This window comes from Acinonyx jubatus, chromosome A2 (genome assembly GCF_027475565.1).
Source record: "Acinonyx jubatus isolate Ajub_Pintada_27869175 chromosome A2, VMU_Ajub_asm_v1.0, whole genome shotgun sequence".
Lineage (NCBI taxonomy): Eukaryota > Metazoa > Chordata > Mammalia > Carnivora > Felidae > Acinonyx > Acinonyx jubatus.
In genome coordinates this window covers 11821816-11844722 of record NC_069383.1, presented here as the reverse complement: position 1 = coordinate 11844722, position 22907 = coordinate 11821816, and the positions used below count along the sequence as shown (strand labels likewise).

Below are 22907 nucleotides of genomic sequence, written 5' to 3'. Positions count from 1 at the left end.
AGAGAGAGAGGCAGAGATGGAGTGCAAGCGGGGGAGTGGCAGAGAGAGAGGGAGAGACAGAATCCAAATCAGGCTCCGGCTCTGAGCCATCAGCACAGAGCCTTGACGTGGGGGTCAAACCCATGAGCTGTGAAATCATGACCTGAGCTGAAGTCAGATGCTTAACTGACTGAGCCACCCAGGTGCCCCTTTGATTCTATTTTTACATGGTGATAAACTTTTTTTTTATTAATAGATGGTCTTGTTCTCAGCTTTTTGGGATTAGAGAATTTCATTCCACTTTGCTTGACTTAGTGAACATTTACTGAGCACTGAGTAGTGCCTGTTCCGGTGACAGGTGCTGGGGTAACAGGATATATAATACAGCCCTGTCCCCCTCTCTAAGAACTCAGCCTGGCAGAAGGATAGAGAGGGTGAATTATCATGACTTTTACTAGAGTTTTCAAAGGAAGCTACCAAGTCAGGTAAGTGGAGACAGAGTCAGACTAAGTAACCAGGCAGATATGTAGAAATAATAAAGTAGAAGCGAAGAAACAACCAGTGCATTTGCTTCTTGAAAAAGTAGATGCAGTTTAAGGTGCACATAGTAAGGAGACTTCTTGGGTGTCAACCTGTATCAATAAACCATCTAAATAACCTTATAAACCACTACCTTTAGAAAAAAAAATTTGTTTTAATGCTTATTCATTATGGAGAGACAGAGAAAGACAGAGCTCGAGCATGGGAGGGGCAGAGAGAGGGGGAGACAAAGAATCCAAAGCAGGCTCCAGGCTCTGAGCTGTCACAGAGCCTGACGCAGGCCTCGAACTCACAAACTGCAAGATCATGACCTGAGCTGAAGTTGGACGCTTAACCAACTGAGCCACCCAGGTACCCTGTAAGCCACTACCTTTTTGAGCCATAGTTTCTTCATCCGCAGAATGAGCAAATTAGGTAGACACCAAGATTTCTCCAGCTCTAAAGATCTGCAATAAGTGAATAAATATAAGCTATAGTTTGAAGCAATATAAGAGGGAAAAAGAAATTCTTCAGTCTTGAAGAAGAAATGCATAGTAGCTTGTGAGACTATGGACACTAAGATATGATCAGTTACTGGGTTTGGGGATCAAAGCATTCGTATTGCACGTAACTATTTGGGGAGGTGCCACTAAATGAGATCAGCTTGACTTAAAAACCAGAAATTAAGGAAATCGTGAAGGAGCCACACAGAAATGGGAGAACCACTTGGGTTGTCAGGGCTTCTTTCCACAGTCGGGCCCAGGTAATTCCTAGAGTGGGATGACCCTTAACAAGCCTACCTTAGTTCCCCTAAGGATTATGCTTCTTAATGCTTGAGAATATTCACCTTCTTCTTAAAAAAAGAAAAGATAAGCTTATGTGTATGTTTGGTTCTTATAGTAATTGAGCTCTGCCCTTCTGCATTCCTTCGTATGTCCAATATAATGCAAACGTCTTGAGGCCAAGAAAAGAGATTGATCCCTTTTGACCTCTACTCTTCAGTGTTTTCAGTGTATGTCTATCTACTGAGCACTTCAGTTTATACTGTTGCTTAGGTGACTGACCAAGACTGAGGACTCTATTGAGGGGCTTGAAAGCAATGGTTGCATTATCTAGGTCATGGAAAGAATCCTCCATTGGCTCAATCCTCCATGGAAAGAGCCTCCAACTATAATAGTGAGAAAAACACAGGGGAGGATGCCAGGGCTATCCCGGCTGCTCCCAGGAATTTGGGCTCTGTTCTCTCCTTCTCTTACCCTTCCCTGTGGGGGACTCACCGAGGCTGCTGTGTGCTCATCTCCTGCATGGAATTCCTTTTGGGTGACGAAGTGACACGTTTCTCAGGAAGTCCTTGAAGCAGTTGTCCGTCCTGTTCTGGGGGGTGGAGGTTTTACTCTGTCAGCCTCAGCTACTAACTTTTCAGAACCTAAGAATCCCCAGAGGGCAATTACTTGCTTTTGGTGTGTTCCTTTATTCATCTCCGTCCCCAGCTACTTCCCTGCAACCACAGCTCCCCACTCTTCCCAGTTCCCAATGGGATAAGCAATCTGAAAACATTTTATCTCCACTTTTAATTGTCCTTGTAGTTCCCACACTGATGAGCCCTTCTCGGATTTTCGGGTCTTTCACTGCCCTTCAAGTATATGGCATTGTTGGGGACTTTTGGCTGGAGTCAAGAGATAGGAATATTCACTTTGAGTTGTTGGAAAGGGATTGCGACTAATTGGGAAAGAGAAGAGGAACTGTAGTTTCAGAGTCTGAGCTCCTTTCTAAGTGAAGCAGACAGGTGCATCTTCTCTCCTCTTCCCACACAGCTGGTTTTAGTGACCAGGGAGTGGTAAGATACAGAGTAAAGCCATCCTGTCTGTGGCCTGGAAGCAACTGAGAAATCTCAAGTTCACAGTCATGAAAATATTTCTGTAGACTCCTTAGTGATCTCCAGTATCACATTTCTGTTGAGTTGGGTTTCCTTTGCATATTCTCATACCAGAAGTTTTTCTGGCTTTCACTAAGCTTGATCTCCTGGTTCTGGATAGTCTTCCACAAAGTTTTAATCTCCCTACTGGACTTCCTTAGAAGGAGCAGAGAAAATAATGGGTCAGGATGGGGTTTTATTCCCAGTACATAACTGTTTCTGCAGTAATAGAACATAGGTCTTTGGTAAGATGGGAAGAAAAAACAGAGATGTTATTAGCAAGTAAGTCATTAGAATTTGTCTATAATAGTTGATAATATCAACAAGAAAAAGGTTTAAGTAGCTTGAAGAGTTTGTCACTCTAATGACAATGGGCCAATGGGGGACAGTAGTTTTACTTCGTGTTCTTCCCTTAGTTCATCCCTGCTCCTTCCATGGCACAGCACAGCTCAAGACACAGAGGACCTGTGGCTGTCCTAACCTCAAGGTCCATTGAAAGCAAAACCTGATCCGACCCTCTGGGTGAGAGTTGTGGCCTCAAGTTGAGGAGGATGGCGGGGGTAGAAAGATGTCCGAAGGCACCCTGATGGAGAAGAGAAAGAGTGACACCTGACTGGTAGGCTTTGGGATGCATATCAAAGGTAGACTTAGTGCGGTCTGATGTAGGTGACCCAACTATAAAGGAAAAGAACTTAGGGGTACCACCTTCGAGACAACATAGTATGTGATCATCTAATGAAAATATCTGTTTTCTGGTGAAAAAGAAATGCATCTTTCCTGTTTTTCTGAACCCAGATGATATGTAACTGGATGAAAAAATTAGATTGGAAAATTGTAGGTTTGGTATGATTCTACATTGCATAAAATAACATGCATACAGTTGGATGTATATAAATATAGAAACATAGAAAACTGGATGGGGGGTGCCTGGGTGGCTCAGTTGATTGAGCGTCCGACTCTTGATTTTGGCTCAGGTCATGATCTCATGATTTGTGAGACTGAGCCCTGTGTCAGGCTCCGTGCTGAGTATGAAGCCTGCTTGGAATTCTCTCTCTCCCTCTCTGTCTCCCTCCCCTACTTGTTCTCCCTCTCTTTCTCCTCCCCCCCCCTTTTTCAAAATAAATAAACATTAAAAAAAGAACTGGAAGGATGTTAAAAAATATCAATAGGTTTTTCTGGTAATAGATTTATACGTATTTTTATTTTTGTTCATCTATATTTTGAAAAATGTCTAAAATAAACATTTTTCTAATAAGAATCTCAGTGACATTTGGAAATTATTATTAGACGTAGCCTATTGAGATAGGAATGCTGGGAAATCAACTCACTGGCTCAGGTCTAGCACTACTAAATGGCCTTTGAGTAACATGGGTAGGCGTTAGGGTAGAAGGAAGATATTACTGTAATTCTGTGTCAGGAAAGTAGATATAATGACAGGTTTTATGTCATTGAGACCATGAAGGGTTGATCTGTAAATATCCTATGGTGGTAGACGCTCTGGACTAGGGACAGGACAGTTGTTTTTTTGCTTTAGCTTTAGTATAAATGGCTCTGTGACTTTGGACATGTCATTTGTTTTTTATTTTTTTATGTTTATTTTATTTAAAAAAATTTTTTTAATATTTACTTTTGAGAGACAGAGTATGAGCAGGGGAGGGGCAGAGAGAGAGGAAACACAGAATCTGAAGCAGGCTCCAGGCTCTGAGTTGTTAGCACGGAGCCCGACGCGGGACTCGAGCTCACAAACCCTGAGATCATGACCTGAGCCGAAGTCAGATGCTTAACCCACTGAGCCACCCAGGTGCTCTTATTTATTTTTTATTTTTATTTTTAGTAGGCTTCGTACCCAGTGTGGAGCCCGATGCAGGACTTGAACTCATGACCCTGAGTTCAAGACCTGAACTGAAATCAAGAGTCAGACGAGACGCTCAACTGACCCAGGCACCTCTGGACATGTCATTTAAATTCCCTGGATTTCAGTTTTGTTATTTGTGAAAAGAGATTGGGTTACACCTCCAAGGATCCTGCAGTTCTGGAAGTCTCTTTACTAGTGTGGACATTACAGTATTCTGCTTGCATCCTAGATACGGAGGTCTGAGACTGGAGTCAGAGGATTATGGGTTCCAAACCGTGGTCTTGAGGAGCTAGGAGTAGTTCTCTCCTTTGAGCCTGATCCACACCAGGAATTTCATTGACCAAATGAATATTTTATGCACTGTTTAGATCCCTGGCCCTTGGAGATGATTCACTTCCTGCATTGTCTGTCCAGCCCCAGACCTGCTACTTGTCAGATCTTTCTCTTCACTCTTTTGGAATCGTACCACCCCCACCCGCCCCCCTACCCTCTGCTTCTCTACCTTCATATCTCCTTGCCATAAGACTTTCCTGTTGCTATGAATAATTTATTCACCTCTGAACTACTATATCTGGTTCTCAGTTATACACATTTCCCATTCAATTCTTTCCACTCAGAGGGGTTTGTTTTGTTTTATTTTGTTTTGTGTCTTTGTTTTTACCAGAATTAGCTTTTCCCCACCTTTCCCCAGTGAAATGTCAAGAGGCACTTTGACAGGAAGCCGGTTACCCAGGCTGATGACTACTATACTTGACCACAGGTTCAGTAGCCTTGGACACAGCTTATCACTAATTAGTTCTGCCATGACAGGGTCTGAATACTGCTCTGCTTCCTACCTCTACACACTAGGAAACATTTTTAAGTGGTATTTCAGTGCTTTGGTCTTCTTCCTGTGCCTAATCAAGTATGTGACTCGGGGGGAAACCAATTAGGTGGCAGTAGTGAGGATGAGAAAGAAAGGTTTGGCAACTAATATTTAATGAGTACTAAACACTTTATAAGAAGCTACCTCCTTGAAAATTTGTGTAATTTCCTTATTATGTGTTGATATTGGACAGGTACAGTACAGCCTTTTTTTATTTTTATTTTTATTTTTTACTTTTTATTTTTTTTAATTTTTTTTAACGTTTATTTATTTTTGAGGCAGAGAGAGACAGAGCATGAACGGGGGAGGAGCAGAGAGAGAGGGAGACACAGAATCGGAAGCAGGCTCCAGGCTTCGGGCCATCAGCCCAGAGCCCGACACGGGGCTCGAACTCACGGACCGTGAGATCGTGACCTGATCCGAAGTCGGACACTCAACCGACTGAGCCACCCAGGCGCCCCTACAGCCTTTTTTTAGAAAAGAAGTCTTTTCCTAATAGATTGCTGGCACACACATGGAGTCCAGAACAATCTTTACTTCAAGATCAACTTGCCTGTCTGATGGAGTAACAGATTTAAGCACATTGTTCATGGGTGTTCGTTCAGTGAGAATGTAGCTTCCTTGTTTTCAGTAATGATCTTCCTAAGTCTGCATCCTGGTGGGTAGTATGGAAGGTGGGGGGAAAGCAAACAATATAACATGCCAATTAAAAATATCTTACTTTCCGGGGCATCTGGGTGGCTCAGGTGGTTGAGCATCTGACTTTGGCTCAGGTCATGATCTCGTGGTTCATGAGTTTGAGCTCCACGTTGGGCTCTGTGCTGACAGCTCGAAGCCTGGAGCCTGCTTCAGATTCTGTGTCTCCCTTTGTCTCAAAAATACGTAAACATTAAAGTAAACTTTAAAAAAAAATCTTAGTTTCCTACAGAGTAAACAGTCTCTTTTGACTTAAAATAATCTTTCCGAGTAAATATTTAATTAGTTCAAAATTCTCCCTTTGATCAGAATGGTTTCTTTCTTTCTCTCCTTTTCTGGAGGTGACCTCTGTGTATAAGAGGAAACCTGGTACTAGGGGAGACGGCGGGGCTTGGGGTGGAGGCTATAGACTCACTCCTGTCTCATGCTGGTTCTGGTGCTGGTCTCTGCGGTCGGGTAGCTACTCTCATCTGCGCATATGTACGTGGCCTTTCTTTGAGAGTCTAGACCTTGCCCGCGGCATCCGCTGTTGAAGTCTGTGGCTGAGGGACTCATGGACTGCTTGTTGCCTTGGCATTGTCAGGGCTCAGTGGCAGTCCTTTTGTTGAAATGCTCCTGCTTCAGGGTTTTCTGATGTGATCACCCCAAACACACACATACACACACGCACACACACACCCCATCTCCAAGAACTGACTGGTTCCTTTTGGGGTCCTGACTTAGGAAGTTTACTTTGTGGTCCCTTTTCTCCAAAAAGCTGATCCTCCCTTGGCAGGTAGTCTGGTTCTGCACCAGGCACGCAGAAAGGTAGGGCGTATGTGCTGCATCGTAGGGGCTCTTCCACTGCTGCTCTGCGGTCCCTTGACCTTCTTGGAGTTTCTGGGCCACCTTGAGCAATCTGTCATTTGGAATTAATAAAGATAACACTATATTAGTCTAATACTCCCGAAGTATTCTCTTATGCTATTTTTCACATAGTGCCCATCTTTCATAGGGAGTCAGGTATCTCTTCCTTTCTCTGTTCAGCTGATCACACCTGCCCCCAGTGGACCGGTTAGACCTTTATTTTCAACTCCATGAGTTTCCATTGAGGAAATTCTCCCAGCCTCTCTCACCGTGGGCTCTTTTAGTCTCTGTGCTCCATATACATCCCAGCCCTAATCTAGCATTCAGTTTCTTCTTCTTGGCCTTTGGCCTCGGTTGTCAGTCAGTCTGTTGCATTCTGCTCCTCCATGGATACAACTGAGTAGGGCTGTGGACCATATGGGTCCTGGGGGTGGAGGAATTAGCCACGACAGGTCTGACTGCAGGACTAAGCAGCAGTGTGACAATCAGATTGTGGGCACTAAACCTAAGGTATGTGAAATACTTTGCTAAAGGAGCCTGTTTGATTTTTCTGGAGCGGTCCTTCTCAGTTCCCCTAGCCTGGTGTGCGGTTGGCCCTAAGTGGGCCTGGGTATTGCCATGTCCTAGGGAATGAGGGAGGGAAACATTAATATGTCACATTCAGGTAGGCACAGATTTGGCCAGAGCTGGACAATTGGTAAAAAATCAGTGGAGATGAAAATCAATATGTGTCTGATGTCAAATCTTAGGCTCTTTTCACTAGACCATGCTTCCCTCCACCATTCCTCCCTTTCTGAAATGACGTGGTTGCAGATGAAAGAATGTGGAGGTTTCCTGATGCTCTGACATTCTGAAATTCTCTACAGAGAGATTAGCAGAAGGGGAAGCAGTATCTTTCTGCTTCAGGGTCTTTCCCATTTCCCAATTAAGCAGAAACAATGTCTCTTAATATCAAAAAGAACAGAGAAAAGGTTCTGACTGCGTGTTTCCTGCTACTCTTAGATATAGTTGCTTCCTGGCCTTTGTACAAGGAAGCTGACTTGCTATTTGTTTCCCTCTGGAGTCTTCTGGCTCACTTCCATGCCTAAACATTTGCCTCAGTTTTGCCCTAACATTTTGGATTCTGTGGCAAGCTAAATAATGGCTCCCACTTATATCCACATCCTAATCCCTGGAGAATATGAATTTTACCTTCTACGGTAGAAGGGACTTTGTGGATATGATTAAGTTAAGAATTGGGAGATGGAGAGATTATCTTGGATGCTCCCAGGTGTGCCCAACGTTGACACTAGCATGGGGAGAGGCAGGAAGATCTTTCTGAAGCAGAAAAGGATGTGTTGATAGAAGCAAGAATTTGCGGTGATGTGAGGAAAGTCACGAGTCAAGGAATGCAGGTAGCCACTAAAAGCTAAAAAAGGCAAGAAGAAGGGTTCCCTTCTGAAGCCTCTAGAAGGAACAAGCCCTCCCAACACCTCGATCTGAGCCCAGTAAAATTGATTTTGGACTTCCGACATCCAGAATTGTGAGAATCAATTTGCGTTGCTGTAAACCAGCAAATTTGTGGTAATTTATTATAGCAGCAGTGGGAAACTTAGGCAGATTCTAATCTCTTCCCTCCCTCTCCATCCCCAGATTCCCCTGGCATTAATTCACAATTAATAATGTTTGTGCCTTGTTCTCCATACCTTGCCTTGCCTTCTTGCCTCTAAACTTCTTCCTCTCCATTCCTATCTCTCAGACTGTGGACTCTTGTTTTTAGAATTTTCTGATCATCCACTCTCCCAACAGATAGTACAAATGAGAAACTCAGCTTTCCTCAGAATAGGTGATTCTGATGGCAGCTTTGAGTTCCATGACGAGGGATGCCTCTCGCCTGCTCGGTTTAGAGGGGCCTCCCATGTGGTGAGTGTGGAGTGTGGCCCTGTCTGTGCTGAGCTTCTTGCCTCCCTTGGCCTTGAGCTGGGTTGGTTCTGGACACAAGACACAACACCCAAGGACTTACTGATGGTCCAGGTCCCGGGGCCATTTTACACCATGATAGCTACTTTTGAAGACCAGGGGATCTTCATCCCTAATCACCCCCGCCTGTTTCTCCAAAGGCTCTGCAGCTTGGATAAAACGCCAGTGAAATGGACTCCATCTCAGTTTTGTCTTTGTGTGAACAATCAGATCAGTGCTTTACGTCCATATCTTCCAAGGTGAAGGGCTTGCTTACTTTGCAGAGTTTTCAAAGAGAGTTTCTAAAATCAATTGGTGGCTCTTGTCCCACCCCCCAGCCCAGTATGAAGGGGTTGAAATTGAAGACGAGGGAGAAGAGATCGGAGAAAAGAATTTTTTTGGAGAGAGCTGGTAATGAGTGTTTGTCGTCCCTCACCTCCATGTGTAAGGGATGGGGGGGGGGGGTTTCCCTCCACCTGAAGCCATTCATTGTCTTTGACCAGTCAGTTTGTACCCTTTGAGTTTGGGAAGCCACAGACTGGCAAGAGGAAAGGCTGCCAGAGAAGCTGGAGAAGGCAGAGGAGAGAGGGAAGAGGGCTACAGGGCAGTAAGTGGAATTTCTTCTGAAGGTACAGCAGAGACTCTCAAGTGTTTCTTGTTGACCAGACGTGAGCTCCATGGAAGTGAGCTGGCCAGTGTCAGTTTGACTCTTTCCCAAGAGAGTACTTGGAGGGGAAATGTTACCCTAACAGAGGGGTAGACCCTCAGATACCCAGAGGTTTAGAGACCTCAGCGGCAGATACCCAGAGGTTGAGGAAACTGTATGCAGTTGGTCGGTGGAGGGGTGGGGGAAGGGGAGGGGGTTGGTTGCTGGGAGGAGCAGAAGCTTTGTCTACATCAAGGGAGCTGCAGTGAGCCCGGCTGGAGAATCTCCAAGGAAACTGTGAAGTGCTTCTCAGTTGCAGCCAGCTTTGGGAATCTGCTCTCAAACGGCACCATTGCTGGTCCGCGAAGACATTTCTGCCCCCTACCTGTGTCATCCCCTGCTCCCACCCAAGAAAAGTCAGGAGTGGTCTAGTGGAGGCCAGGCCGGGGACAGAGGTGAGGAAGAAGGCCAGAGAAGAGTGAAGAAGCCCACCTTCCTAACGTAGACTTCTGGGTTAAGGGGAGAAGTGTTGACTTGGAATGAGGTTCACAGTTTTATTTTACATTGGACTGGCTACTTAAAAAAAATACTTTTATTTTTATTAAAATTTTTTTTAATGTTTATTTTTATCTTTGAGAGAGAGAGACAGAGCGTGAGCAGGGGAGGGGCAGAGAGAGAGGGAGGCACAGAATCAAAGAAGGTTCAGGCTCTGAGCTGTCAGCACAGAGCCCGACACGGGGCTGGAACTCACGAACCATGAGACCATGACCTGAGCCGAAGTCAGACGCTCAACCGACTGAGCCATCCAGGCGCCCCTATTTTTATTTTTTAGAGAGAGCACACTCAAGCACAGGGGAGGGGTAGAAGGAGAGGGAAAGAGAGAGGGGGGAGGGGAGAGAATGTGCTGTGAGCACAGAGCCTGACATAGAGCTCGATCCCAAACCCCAAGATCATGACCTGAGCTGACATCGAGAGTCGGACTCTCAACCAACTGAGCCACCCAGGAGCCCCTGGACTGGTTACTTTTAATACTGAAATGATAATGTTTTGGGGACTGGAAGTGACTGGAAACCTTTGTATTTTCCAGGAGGAACCAGGGCATTTATGCTCCATGTTAAAGATTTAGTCCAGGGGTGGGGGAATCTCCACAGTGCAGGTTTGAGAGTATGGGGGTCAGAAGGAATAAAGTTTGTTTCAGCTAATATCCTGAGAATTCAGGATGTTCAATGAGCCAGTTCTTCTTAATTTCCAGAACATGATAGACTTGAGATCTGGTGATCTGAAGCCTGGAATCTCGTCTTGGCCATGACCTTTTCCCAAGGTTTTCAAACCTGTTTCAGTCCAGATGGACTCTGTGTAGCCAGAGGTGTTTTATCTACTTAGCAGACCATGGCCCAGCTGAGGCGCCAGCGCCTGGTGGCTAAGAGTGCAGGTTCAGAACTCCGAATGCCTGCATCTGAATCTTGGCTCCCCTCCTGTGCATTTATGACATTGGGCAAGTTAAAGTCTGTTGCCTCAGTTTCTTCATATGTCAAATGGGGAGAATGATAAAATGAAAGCCTATGTTCTTTCCACTCCAGCAGGTGATTAAACATGATTTGAGTTGGTTCTCACATTTTTCAGTGTTGGCTGGGGCCTGGCAGACATCACATGATTGTTAGGCTCTCAGGATTAAATGAGATGGTCCATGTACAGCACTGAGCACAGCGCCTAGTCTATGGTGAACCCACAGACAAAAACAAACAAACAAACAAACAAAAAACCAAAGGTTTTTTTGTGTTTGAATACTGCCAACACCTTTAGAAGAAAGGTGCTAGTCAAACCAGTGCTACAAATAGCAACTAAATTTTTCCCCTCACACATTGACTTTCATCCTGTTGAGCCTTGTAAACTCAATTTTTTCTCATTTTCCCTTTTGCAAAATACAAGCTGTTCCAACAGTTCTGCATCACAACCAAAGTGTTTTATGCCGCCCTTGGGATTTTGTGAGAGATGTTTCGAAAGTACCTTTTTAGAAGCTTCCGTGGTTGGAGTTGCTCCCCCAGCTCTGCGTTAAGTGCAGAAAGCTTCAGAGCTCCTGGCCCATGGAGCTGTGGACGGCAGCTGGGGCTGACCCAGAGGCTAGATGCCAGCTCGAGAAGGCTTCTTCCAGCCGGTGAGGTGGGCATGGGGACGCTGAGGCCAGCAGGGAGGTCAGGAAGGACAGTGAGTATAGGGGCTGGGAATGAGCAAATACAGGTCCAGAAGCTGTCCACAGAGACAACAAGAACCCCTTGTCATCTTGCCTCTGCTCCTATGAACAGTGAACCTACTGCCGGTGTCCTAAAGAAGAGGTGCAGCTGGAAGGGTGCTTTCCTGGAAGCTGCCTTGGGGACTTCTTCCCTCTCTCCATCTGTCTCCAAGTCCAGTGGGGGAAAAAAATCCAAAGAAATCACTCAGCTGCTGTAAGAAAGTCCTGTGACTTTCCTGCTCTGATCTTGCCAGATGGGGCTTCTATGCTAAAAAAGGAAAAACCTTACATTTGTGTTTTTAATTACTTTCCAGGAATTTCACGAGCACTATCTCATTTGAGGAAGGAGAAAGCTGAAGCTGAGTTGGGCTAGATAAGTTTTGCTAATGTCAAATATTTCTTGGTCTGACTCCAAGGGGTCTGACTCCAGTTTATATTAGATTGGCTCTTTGTTTGTTTGCTTCAAAACATTTATTAGTGGCTAAATCCAACCACCTAGGCAAAGTCAATTTTTTTCTTTTTATTTAGCTATTTATATATTTTTAAAGTTTATTTGTTTATTTTGAGAGCGAGGGGCAGAGAGAATCCCAAGCAGTCTCTGCACCACCAGCGCAGAGCCCAACTTGGGGCTCGCACCCATGAATCACAAGATCTTGACCCGAGCCAAACCAAGAGTTGGGCGCTTAACCAACTGAGCCACCCAGACACCCCTATTCTTTTGTGTTTAAACTGAAGTTTGGTTGACACAGAGTGTTACATAGTTTCAGGTAGACAATGTGTGATTCCACAACTCTGTATATTATGTTGTGCTCGTGACAAGTGTAGCCACCATCGGTCACCATACAGTGCCACTGACTACATTCCCCATGTTGTACTTTTCAGCCCCATGACTTCCTCATTCCATAACTGGAAGGCTGTCTCTCCCACTCCCCTTCACCCATTTTTGCCCACTCACCCACCTCTGCCCCTCTGGCAATCATCAGTTTATTCTCTATATTTATGGGTCTGTTTCTGCTTTTGTGTTTGTTCTTTTTGTTGTTGTTGTTAGATTCCACGTATAAGTGGAATCACATGGCATTTGTCTTTCTCTGACTTATTTCACTTAGCATAATAATTCTAGGTTCACCCATGTTGTCTCAAATGGCAAGATCGCCTTTTTTTTTCCCATTCTTTTTTTATGGTTGAGTAACGTTCCATTAAATCTATATATCTATGTCTAGCCCATCTTTTTTACCCATCCATCTATTGATGGATATAGGTTGGCTCTTTTAACAATCTAGTAGGAGCAGTGCTATAATCATTATTTACACCACCACCATGAAACACATTTAAAATCCTACACTACCAATTTGAGGTAGCAGTAGGATCAGTGGAATGATTTTGAAGGCTTCTGCTTATGAAAGAGATACTCATTTAGAGAAAAGATATCTATTTGAAGCACCCTTGAAAAGCAATTTTAAGATAACTAGATTGTCTAAGTATTGACTCTAAAGTTCTATGAAAAAATAACAAAATGCTTATTAAAGCTATCATACTATTTTTAAAAATCAAGGATATCATATAAGGTTATGCTCTTGTCTTTTTTTTTTTTTTTTTTATTTCTATATGTACCTTTTATGGTTGCGAGCCTTGCATTCAGAATAGGGACTGTTTGGGATGCCTGAGTGGCTCAGTCAGTTGAGTGTCCTACTCCTGATTTCAACTCCGGTTATGATCCATCCCAGGAGCCTGCATCAGGCTTCAGGTTCTGAGCTGAGCGTGGATCCTGCTTGAGATTTTCTCTCTCTTTCCCTCTGCCTCTTTGCCCCGTTCATGCATATTCTCTCTCTCTCTCTCTCTCTCTCAAAATTAAAAAATAAGGGGCAGCTGGGTGGCTCAGTCAATTGAGCATCTGACTTCAGCTCAGGTCATGACCTCACACTTCGTGAGCTTGAGCCCGGCGTCAGGCTCTGTACCGACAGCTTGGAGCCTGGAACCTGCTTCGGATTCTGTGTCTCCCTCTCTCTCTGCCCCTCCCCCAATCATGCTCTGTTTCTGTCTCTCTCTCTCAAAACTAAATAAACATTAAAAAAAATTTCAAAAACCCAAAAAACTTTAAAAAATAAAAATTAAAAATAAAAAAATGGGGACTGCTTATCCCCATTTTATAAGACCTTAAAGTATTTATTTCAGCACTTTATTTAAAAAGTTTATAGTACTTGTAATTTATGGTTCATTTCTGGCCATGTAGAGGGTTGATATAGTGACAGTTTTTGGTTAAAGTGTCTGCTTGTAATGCTCATAATGTTCTTTTAGGAAAATACAAGTTCCAGCATATACCTCCTGAAAATATAAATTTCCAGGAATATTATAATAAAATAGTTTTTTAAAAACTTAAGAGTAAATTTCTTCTGCTGAAGCTTTTATCATGTAGGAAAACATTTTATCAAGGATGAATGATTTTCAGGTTGAGTAGTGACATCAGACAAAGCTGAAATAAGCCCATATTTTGCAAACATAACCACATTGTAGTTGAACCTCCTTAGACTTCCTTCTGTAAGGATTGCATCCTCCACATGAACCATAAATCCCGGTGCACTGACCGGTGATTGATTTCACTGTGGAGTGTAATAGATTGAGGGAGGGAGGGCTACCTCACATGTCAGAGAGCAAACCTTCCTAAAAATCACACTAAATGCCTTAATTTTCCCTTGAAATCCTTAACGATGCTTTAATGCCAGACAGTGTTCTAGCACATTTACTCTATTAGCTTTAATTATTACATCAGATAATGTGAGGCAGGTACTAATATCTACTCCAGATTATCCAGTGAAGACTCACAGGTCCAGGTCTGGAGAGTAACTTTTCCAAGGTCACAGTTAGGAATTCAAGGGGCCAGGATTCAGACCTAGGTAGCCTGGCTCAATACCCCAGTAATGATCACAGCATTGCCACTTTTCTCCCAGAAGGCCCTCTTTGCCTCTATAGCTGCCATGCTCCAGGAACATTCAGTTGAAGGACTTTACTTCTCTCTTTGTGGATGTGTGTTTTAATTATAATGGCAGAATGGATTAAATTCACTCTGTTGTTTCCCACAAGGGCAGTGACTCCTTTAGGGAACAACTGAAGTTTGGAGACAACGTGGACCTTTGTGGTACGGCCTTAAGACCAACACAGCAGGCGCAGCCAGAGGAGGAAGCAGACCCTGCGGGGGATGTGGACAGCAGATGGATTAAGGAAGATTATATGGTCGGGAGTCCTTCTCCTCTCGTTACAATGTGGAGAAGGTACATTTGCCCATTGTCAGGAGGATCATAGACATCTTAGCTCTCTAGCATGTGGGACTGGAACGTCAGAAGCTCTAGGTAAAGATTTAAGTCATTAATAGGAAGGCTGAACTGTTACCTACATCTCAAATTTCTTGAAGACTTGTACTCCCCAAAGAGCTACACAAATATTACTTCTGTAAGTGGGACTTAGATCGATTGGGTGTGGGAACTGGTCTCCTGGACAGAGGAATTTCATCAAAGATAAATAGGCATCTTCCATGTTTAGTTGACCTTTATCCGGCCTTGATGACCATGTTCTGGTTCCCTCCCCTCTGCCCTTGTAACCTGCTTGTCCCATATCTACCTAGCTTGGGGAATTATCACTGACTGGGAACTGTGATCCTCAGTAACCTAGCCACCTCCTCCCCACTTGAAACTTGCCTCTTCAAGGAAAAGACCATGTGCTATCAGAGAAATGGGAACTTGCCTATCTTAAAGATGTTTGTATGCTCGAGTTCAAGCCATGGCAGAGAGTAGCAGGAAGAAACGTATGAGCTATCTGAGGAGTGGGTGAAATGGACCTGGAACTCAATCAGGATTACATTTAAGTGGGACGAGGGCAACATCTGATGCTGAGGGCGGAGGTTCTCAACCTTTGTTGCACCTCAGAATTACCTAAGGGATGGCTTTTAAAAATTCCAGTGCTCCACCTTCACCAAGACCAGTTCAGTCAGAATCTCTAGAATTTTGGTCCAGACATCGGTATTTTTAAAGGTCTTCAAGCGATTCCATTTTGCAGCCGAGTGAGGGACCCACTGAAATGGAGGTATTGTGGACAGAGGATAATTTCTGGCCGAGTCTGGCTCTGATGACGAAGTCGCAGTGGCCCGAATGTGAAGAGCTGTGGGGTCGCCTTCAGCACTTGCCAGTGCTCACAGGTCTATATTTGAGAAGTGACACACGCTGTTCTGGGAATCATCTTTAGAGCCCGTGTTTGTATCTAGCTCTTTAAGGTGTAAGGTTAGGTTGTGTGTCTGAGACCGTTCCTCCTCCTTTAGGAAGGGCTGGATTGTTGCTTCCCTCTTATGACCGCCTTTGCTGCATCCCAGAGGTTTTGGACTGTCGTGTTATCATTTTCATTGTCTTCGTGGACTTTTTAATTTCCCCTTTAATTTCTTGGTTAACCCATTCACTCTTTAGTAGGATGTTCTTTAGTCTCCAAGTACTTGTTGTCTTTCCAAATTTTTTCTTGTGGTTGATTTGGAGTTTCATAGCGTTGTGGTCGGAAAATATGCACGTTATGGTCTCAATCTTTTTGTATTTGTTGAGGGTAGAGTCCGTGCTTGTATCAGTCATGTTTATTATTTTCTGTACTTTATGATGTTTTGATGTCTTGGGGCCTTGCTGGCTGAGGATAGGCTGCTCTTCCCAGAGATAGCTAATTCCTAGAGATAGCAAACCGGCTTCCTTGTGAGTGTGCCTTTCCTGTGCAAATCGACCAGCCCAAAGCCCATATCCCCAACCACCTCCTTCATCTAACTCTTCATGTGTCAAACCACCAGGCTATCCACCCTGTCACCCCAGGGCCAAGTCAGCTAACTCAGACAGCTAGAGACCACTGTGATAGTCCAGAACCCCCTAAAATCAGTCAAACGATCCAATCCTAAACGAACTCAAGCTTTCCTACTTTGCCTCGCCCATTCCTTCCCACAGAAATCACAATAAAGGCTCAGGGCCAGGCTTTCTCCTCTCTCTTTCTGTCTCCCAACTGCCCCAGTGCTTCCCCATGTGGCCTTTCACGGTGTGGTAACTAAGAAGCTCTTTTGTTAAGGGCAGTTGTCTCTGTGTCTGTTACCTTACCATATGCAATTAAAACAAATCCAGGGTACAGATCTTGAAAGTGTTAAGGATTTCAGCATTTACAGTGAAATCCAGGGGCACCTGGGTGGCTCAGTTGGTTAAATGTCTGACTTTAGCTCAGGTCATGATCTCATGGTTGGTGAGTTCAAGCCTTGCATTGGGGTTCTGGGCTGACAGCACAAAGCCTGGAGGCTGCTTTGGATTATGTGCCTCTCTCTCTCTCTGCCTCTCCGCTGCTTGTGCTCTGTCTCTCTCATTCTTTCAGAAAATAAATAAATTATTTAATTAATTTATTTATAATAAATTTAATTATCATTAATAAGTATTAATAAATTAAATTTAATTATTACTAAATATTTTTATTTAAAAATAAAAAATAAAATAAAATGAAATCCAGGGGCATCTGGGTGGCTCAGTTGGTTAAGCGTCTGACTTCAGCTCAGGTCATGATCTCGCCGTTTGTGAATTTGAGCCCCGCAGCAGGCTCTGGGCTGACAGAGTCTGGAGCCTGCTTTGGATTCTCTGTCTCTCTGTCTGCCCCTCCCCCACTTATTCCCTCCCTCTCCCTCTCTCTCTGTCTCTCTCTCTCTCAAAAATACATAAACATTAAAAAAATTTTAAAAAAAGAATATGAAATCCAAGGTTACTTCCTGCTCTAGCAAGTGATTGCACATGATTTGAGTTGGTTCTCTATAGTTTTTCAGTGTTGGCTGGGGCCTGGCAGCCATTGCATGATCTCTGGGCACATGGCATTTGTAGCTGTGGGCTTTGCTGTTTGTCTGCCGGGACTTTGCACATGCTGAGGCTTTTGCTGAGGTTTGTACAGGTGAATTTGGTGCTCTTTGGGCTGGATTAGACATCCCTAAAATTATCTCTGGCTCCAATGCCATGTTATTTCTAGAAACAGTAGTATCACCTGGCACTGCTAACTACTCCATCCTTGAAATTCTCTTTCCTTGGCTTCCATGGCGCCCTGCTATATTGGATTTTCTTCTACTTTTCTGATTGCTCTCTTTAAAAAAAATTCTCTGTGCATTCCTCCTCCGATGCCTAGCCTTTATTTTTAGTTTGAAAGCATTTACTGAATAAGTAACACATGTATGTATGCAAGGAGGGTATTCAGTGAAAAGTAAAGATCTGTCCCACCCTGTGCTCCAGTTCCTCAGACTTTTAATTTGGTTACAGATGTGTGTTGGGGTGTGTGTGTGTGTGTGTGTGTGTGTGTGTGTATGTAAAATATATAGGACATATACAGGCACATGATACATACATACACACATTCCATGTGTTTTAATATATAAATGCTGTCAGACCATAATATTGACTTATTCACTCCTCCATTTAGCAATTTACTGAGCACCTACTCATGCCACACACTGTTTAGGAACAGGGTAAACACTGTGGTGAGCAGATAATTTTCATAGAGTTTATATTCTATTCGGAGGGGCAGGTAAATAAAACATTAAAAAAGATAATTTCAAATAATAAGAGATGATTAGAAACTAAAGCGTGATCATGTGATGGCAGGCAGCATGGCAGTATTACACAGGGTGGTCAGTGAAGGCCTCTGCAAGCAGTGAATGTATGAGTCCAGACAGCATCTGAGTGATGAGGAGCCAGCCTGTGAGGATTCGTGGGGAGAGCACGGGAGTGGAAACCACAAGTGAAAAGGCCAGAGTCACGGATGGCTGTACTGTCTGCTGTCCTGCACCTTGCTGTTTTACTCACCAACATGTATGAGATGGTTCCATATGTGTCAGATAAGACTGCTGCTTCTTTCTTTCTTTTTTTATTTATTTTGAAAGGGAGAGAGAGCGCACATGGCAGGGGCAGAGAGAGAGAAGGAGGGGGGAGGAGAGAGAGAGTGCGCACACACTTACTAGCAGAAGCAGAGAGAGGGAGAAAGAGAATCCCAAGCAAGCTCTGTACCGTCAACACGGAGTCCGACACGGGCCTTGATCTTGTGAACTGTGAGATCGTGATCTGAGCCGAAATCATTATGTATTAATGAGATGGGCCCCTTCCATACGTTAGATGTGGAAGTTTGTCTTTTTTCACTTTGCTTAAGCTAGTGTCCACGAGTAAAGACGGTTTACATCTGATTAACAAATTGTGTGCTTTACGTCATGCTTAGACAGTCCATCCTTCAGTGTTGGTGTTCCTCATGATCTTGTTTTGGAGCTGCTCTGTTCCTCCTCTGTCTCTTACTCTGAGCTTCGCAGCCATGTCAGTTGCCACTGATGAACTGGTGATGTCTAAACGTGTTTCTTGAGCCCAGATTCTCCTGACTTATACCCAACTGCCCACTATACAGATCCATACCTCATATCAACTTCCTCCGTACTGAACTCACCACCTCCACCTTGTCCTGCGCTCAGACTGGTTACTCTTCCTGTGCACTCCATCTCAGGGAGCCCGGACCGTCATCTTTTCTAGATAGCCCATGTCTATCTGATGACTCTTTCTCTTTTATCCCTGTTCAGTCTGCACTAAGTTCTATTATCTCTGCCTTCTAAATAGTTCTCCAGCCTGTCCACTTCTCTCCATTTCCATTACCACTTGCCTAAATGGGCCAGCATTATCTCCAGCCTATATTTCTACATGAGCTTCCTTGTAAAAGTCCTTTTTGTCATGTCCTTCTCTACTTCCTTCTTCACGTCATAGTCCGTGTTTATATTGGATCCTGTCACTCCTCTGCCTGAACATCTTCAATGACTTTTCCTTCTTTTCCTTCTCCTTGTCCCCACCCTTCTTTTGTCTCCTCTTTCTTCTTTAGGGTCAAGTCCAAACTCTTTGATGTTGTTTGTACCACTTGTGTGCTCTGGTCCCTATTTGTTTGTACCTGTAGCATAATCTCTTAATACTGGAAGTATGCACCCCTCAGCCACACCAATTAGATCTAGTCCCATCAACAAGTTCCTGGAGTGTTCTTTGGACTTGGGATGTTTGCACATGCTGTTCCCTCTGCCTGGATGCTCCTTTCCCAGCTGTCTTTATCTGGCTCTGCTATTCCTGCTTGCACTGAGGTCCTACACATCACTTCTTCATAAGCTTTTACTAATGCTCCTACCATCCCAAGTCTAGGCTAATCGCTTAGCACAGTGTCCTGTATTTTCCCCATCATAGCACCTGTCACATGATAATGCAATGCCTATTTATTTTCCCGAGTGCCCTGGTAGATTTCAAATTACACATGGGCTTCGTCTTCATTCATTCCTTCAATAATTTGGATTGAGGTGCTAGAAATACTGTGCCATTTTGATTACAGTTGAATCCTGTCTAGCTGTGGGCATGGAACCATCACTCAATAAACAGCTGTTTATTGCACATACAGATGAACGAATAACTTCTGGGATTTTCTTAGTGTAGCCTGGCATCTGTACTTAAGGTTTTGTGCCAGTTTGTCCCTTTAACACACCAGGATATACTAATGTAACATTGTTGAGAATGTCACATCCAGGGATTTTATGTTCTCTGTCAGTTTTACATGACATTGTGGATTAGTAATTCTTCCTTTCAATGTCTCCTTGCTGTGTCTTTGACAGCAATATTTCCTCCAAGTTTCTGGTGGACTAAAGTTCCTTGGTGCATTCCTCCCCTCGTACCACACAGGTATATGCTGGATCGGCCCCCACAGAGCTCACTCTAGTTCCTCTTCATTCCTGGGCTGTTGGTGAGGAGACAGTGTTGAGGCAAGTGGGCTCAGGCTTTCATCTCAGGGATGGGGGGTAACAAGTCTTTATGATTCACTGAGCAGGCCCCCAAAGTGTTTGTTCTTAAGTAATGCTTGTTTCTGTATAAAAGTAACATCCATTGAGAATGATTAGGAGAAATTTGGAAGGTACACCATCAGGAAATAAAAATCACCCTTAATCTCATCACATGGGGAGCAATTGTTAGCTTTTTGTTAATGAGGGGTAGCCCCCACCCCATGGTCTCGGTGGCCATCTATAAATCCAGAGCTCCCCTCCTCTTGGCCCTGCACTCTGCACAACCATATTTGCCTCAGTCAGCATCTGCACTGGTTGGTCCGGGGCGGCATTTCAGCTACACAGATTCAGCACCAGCACAGATTCAACACCCATCACCACCCTCCCAGCTTACTCCTGTTTTCTCGTTTCCAGCAAATGGAACCACCGTCCACCCAGTGACCCAGATTAGAGATGCTCCTTAACTCCCCTTTTTCTCATGCCTCCATATCCAGTCAAGCTTCTATAGTTTCCACCTCCTGCCTGTCTCTTGACTCCATGCCCCTAATACCCTGTGTCAGTCCTCTGGTCCAGACCCCTTCACCTTTCTCCTGGAATAGGGCAGCAGCTCCCCAGACAGACCTCCATGTCCCTAGATCCTTCTCTACACTATGGCCACAGTGACCACACAGGAACAGTAGGTCATCATGTCACCCCATGAGTTCAAATCCTTCCGCTCTTTACAAGGTCCTTCCGCAAATACCCAGCCCCTGTTGAATCATTGCTGCTGGACCTTCTTCACCCTCCTCTTCTCCTGATTGACCTCTAGTCAACCTATAGTTCTCCATTTAGCCATCTTTGTCTTCCAGGAAGTTTCCCCTGACTCTCCTCTCCTCTCAAAAAGTCTAGCACAGAAACTCCTTCTCAGGAGCCACTCCATCCATCGCCCCTTCACCGCTCACATTTTCCTCCCACTCCATCTGTGAGCCCCTGCGGCCATGAGTTGTGCCGCCTTCATCATGTGAGCCCATCACCTTGCACAGGCCCCAGTGCATGGGGGAAACTAGCAAAGACTGATGGGGCCACTATCTGCAGGCCTGGGGATCTCTACCATGCTGTCTTTGGCCACTGCTCAAAGGAGGGGTGGAGAATGGGGCACCTGCCCCACAAGGAGATTCTTCTTGTGTGGACGCTTTTCCAGGTTCCCTTTCCTGAATCCAGTCCTCGAGGCCCCCCTCGTGGTGTTGCTGACACAGACACCTCCTGACAGAGTTAGCTTTAGGGAGCGGAGCTGCCCTCTCTGGCCTGGTCCCTGCCTGCTTTCAGGGCTCACACAGACCTTGTCCCTGCCGCCCCTGCCCCAGCACCCGGCGGATGGCGGTGGTGATCTCGCGGTTGCGCAGGCTGTAGATGAGCGGGTACAGCAGCGGCGTGATGTTGGTGTAGATGAGTGCCAGCGTGCGGTCCCGCCGTGGGGAGTAGCTGGCCTTGGGCCGCACATACATGAAGGTGGCACAGCCATAGTGCAGGAAAGTGACGGCCAGGTGCGAGGCGCAGGTGGAGGCAGCCTTGTACCGGCCCCTGGGGGAGTGCAGGCGACGCAGGGTGGCGGCGATGGCTCCGTAGGAGGACAGGATGAGCAGTGAGGGCAGCAGCAGCAGCACGAGGCAGGTGCCCAGCAGGGGAAGCTCGTCGGCGTAGCTCCGTGTGCAAGCCAGGTCCAGCAGCGCCGTGATGTCGCAGAAGAAATGCACCAGTAGGCGGGAGCCACAGAAAGGCAGGTGAAAGATGGCCACTGTGAGCCCCACGGACACTGCCAGTCCCCCGAGACAGCAGGCCAGGGCCAGCCTTGCGCACAGCCCTGGGGTCACCACTGCGGTGTAGCGCAGCGGGTGGCAGATGGCCACGTAACGGTCATAGGCCATGGTGGCCAGCAGGAAGCACTCGGCCCCACCCAGCGCCACGAACATCTGCATCTGAACTGCGCAGCCCAGGAAGGAGATGGGGCTGCCCCCGCCAAGGCCTGGCGTGGCCAGGTCAGCCAGGGAGCGGGGCACCACCACCAGAGTGTAACAGAGCTCGATGGCTGACAGCTGGCACAGGAAGAGCAGCATGGGTGGTGGGCTGGGCACTGAGGCCACGGCCACCAGGATGAGCAGGTTCCCGCCCAGGGTGGCCAGGTGCACGGCTAGCAGCAACAAGAAGAGCACCGGCCTTAGGTGCGGGAACTCAGAGAAGCCCTGAAGGAGAAAGCCACAGGGCATGGTGGCATTGCTGGGGCTGTCCATGCACTGGCCTGCCCAGAGGCACCTGTAGGAAAGAAACGGGGAAAGGGGGAGCTTGCGAGTATAGTCCCTCCACCCTGCTGCTTGAGGAAGGGCTGGATGGAATTTAGAGGTGGGAGGGAGTAGGGGCTGCAGAGAGGGGGTAGAGTGTCTAGATGCATTTCCAGCCCCACCTCCCCGTGATGGACGTTTTATTAACTTGTGTAGTTTTGTCTCCTGGACTAGAATTCCCAAGGCTGCTTTCTCAACATGCTTTTTCCAAAGAAGCCTTAATTTTAGGCCCTTTGCTTGCAACCTATCACCCCTGACCTCCACCTACAAATGATTCCCTGCCTT

General features: G+C 45.5%; 1 protein-coding gene across 1 annotated transcript; it reads right to left on the bottom strand.

Moving 5' to 3' along the window:
- Positions 1 to 19980: 19980 nt before the first annotated feature.
- Positions 19981 to 22574, bottom strand: LOC106980740 (olfactory receptor 10AC1). Its single transcript, XM_027075771.2, has one exon. The coding sequence runs from the start codon at positions 22572 to 22574 to the stop codon at positions 21609 to 21611; it is 966 nt and encodes a 321-aa protein (XP_026931572.1). The 3' UTR covers positions 19981 to 21608.
- Positions 22575 to 22907: the final 333 nt, after the last annotated feature.

Excerpts from the sequence above, each read along its gene's own strand:
- LOC106980740 (XM_027075771.2), bottom strand. The coding sequence starts at position 22,574 with ATGGACAGCCCCAGCAATGCCACCATGCCCTGTGGCTTTCTCCTTCAG.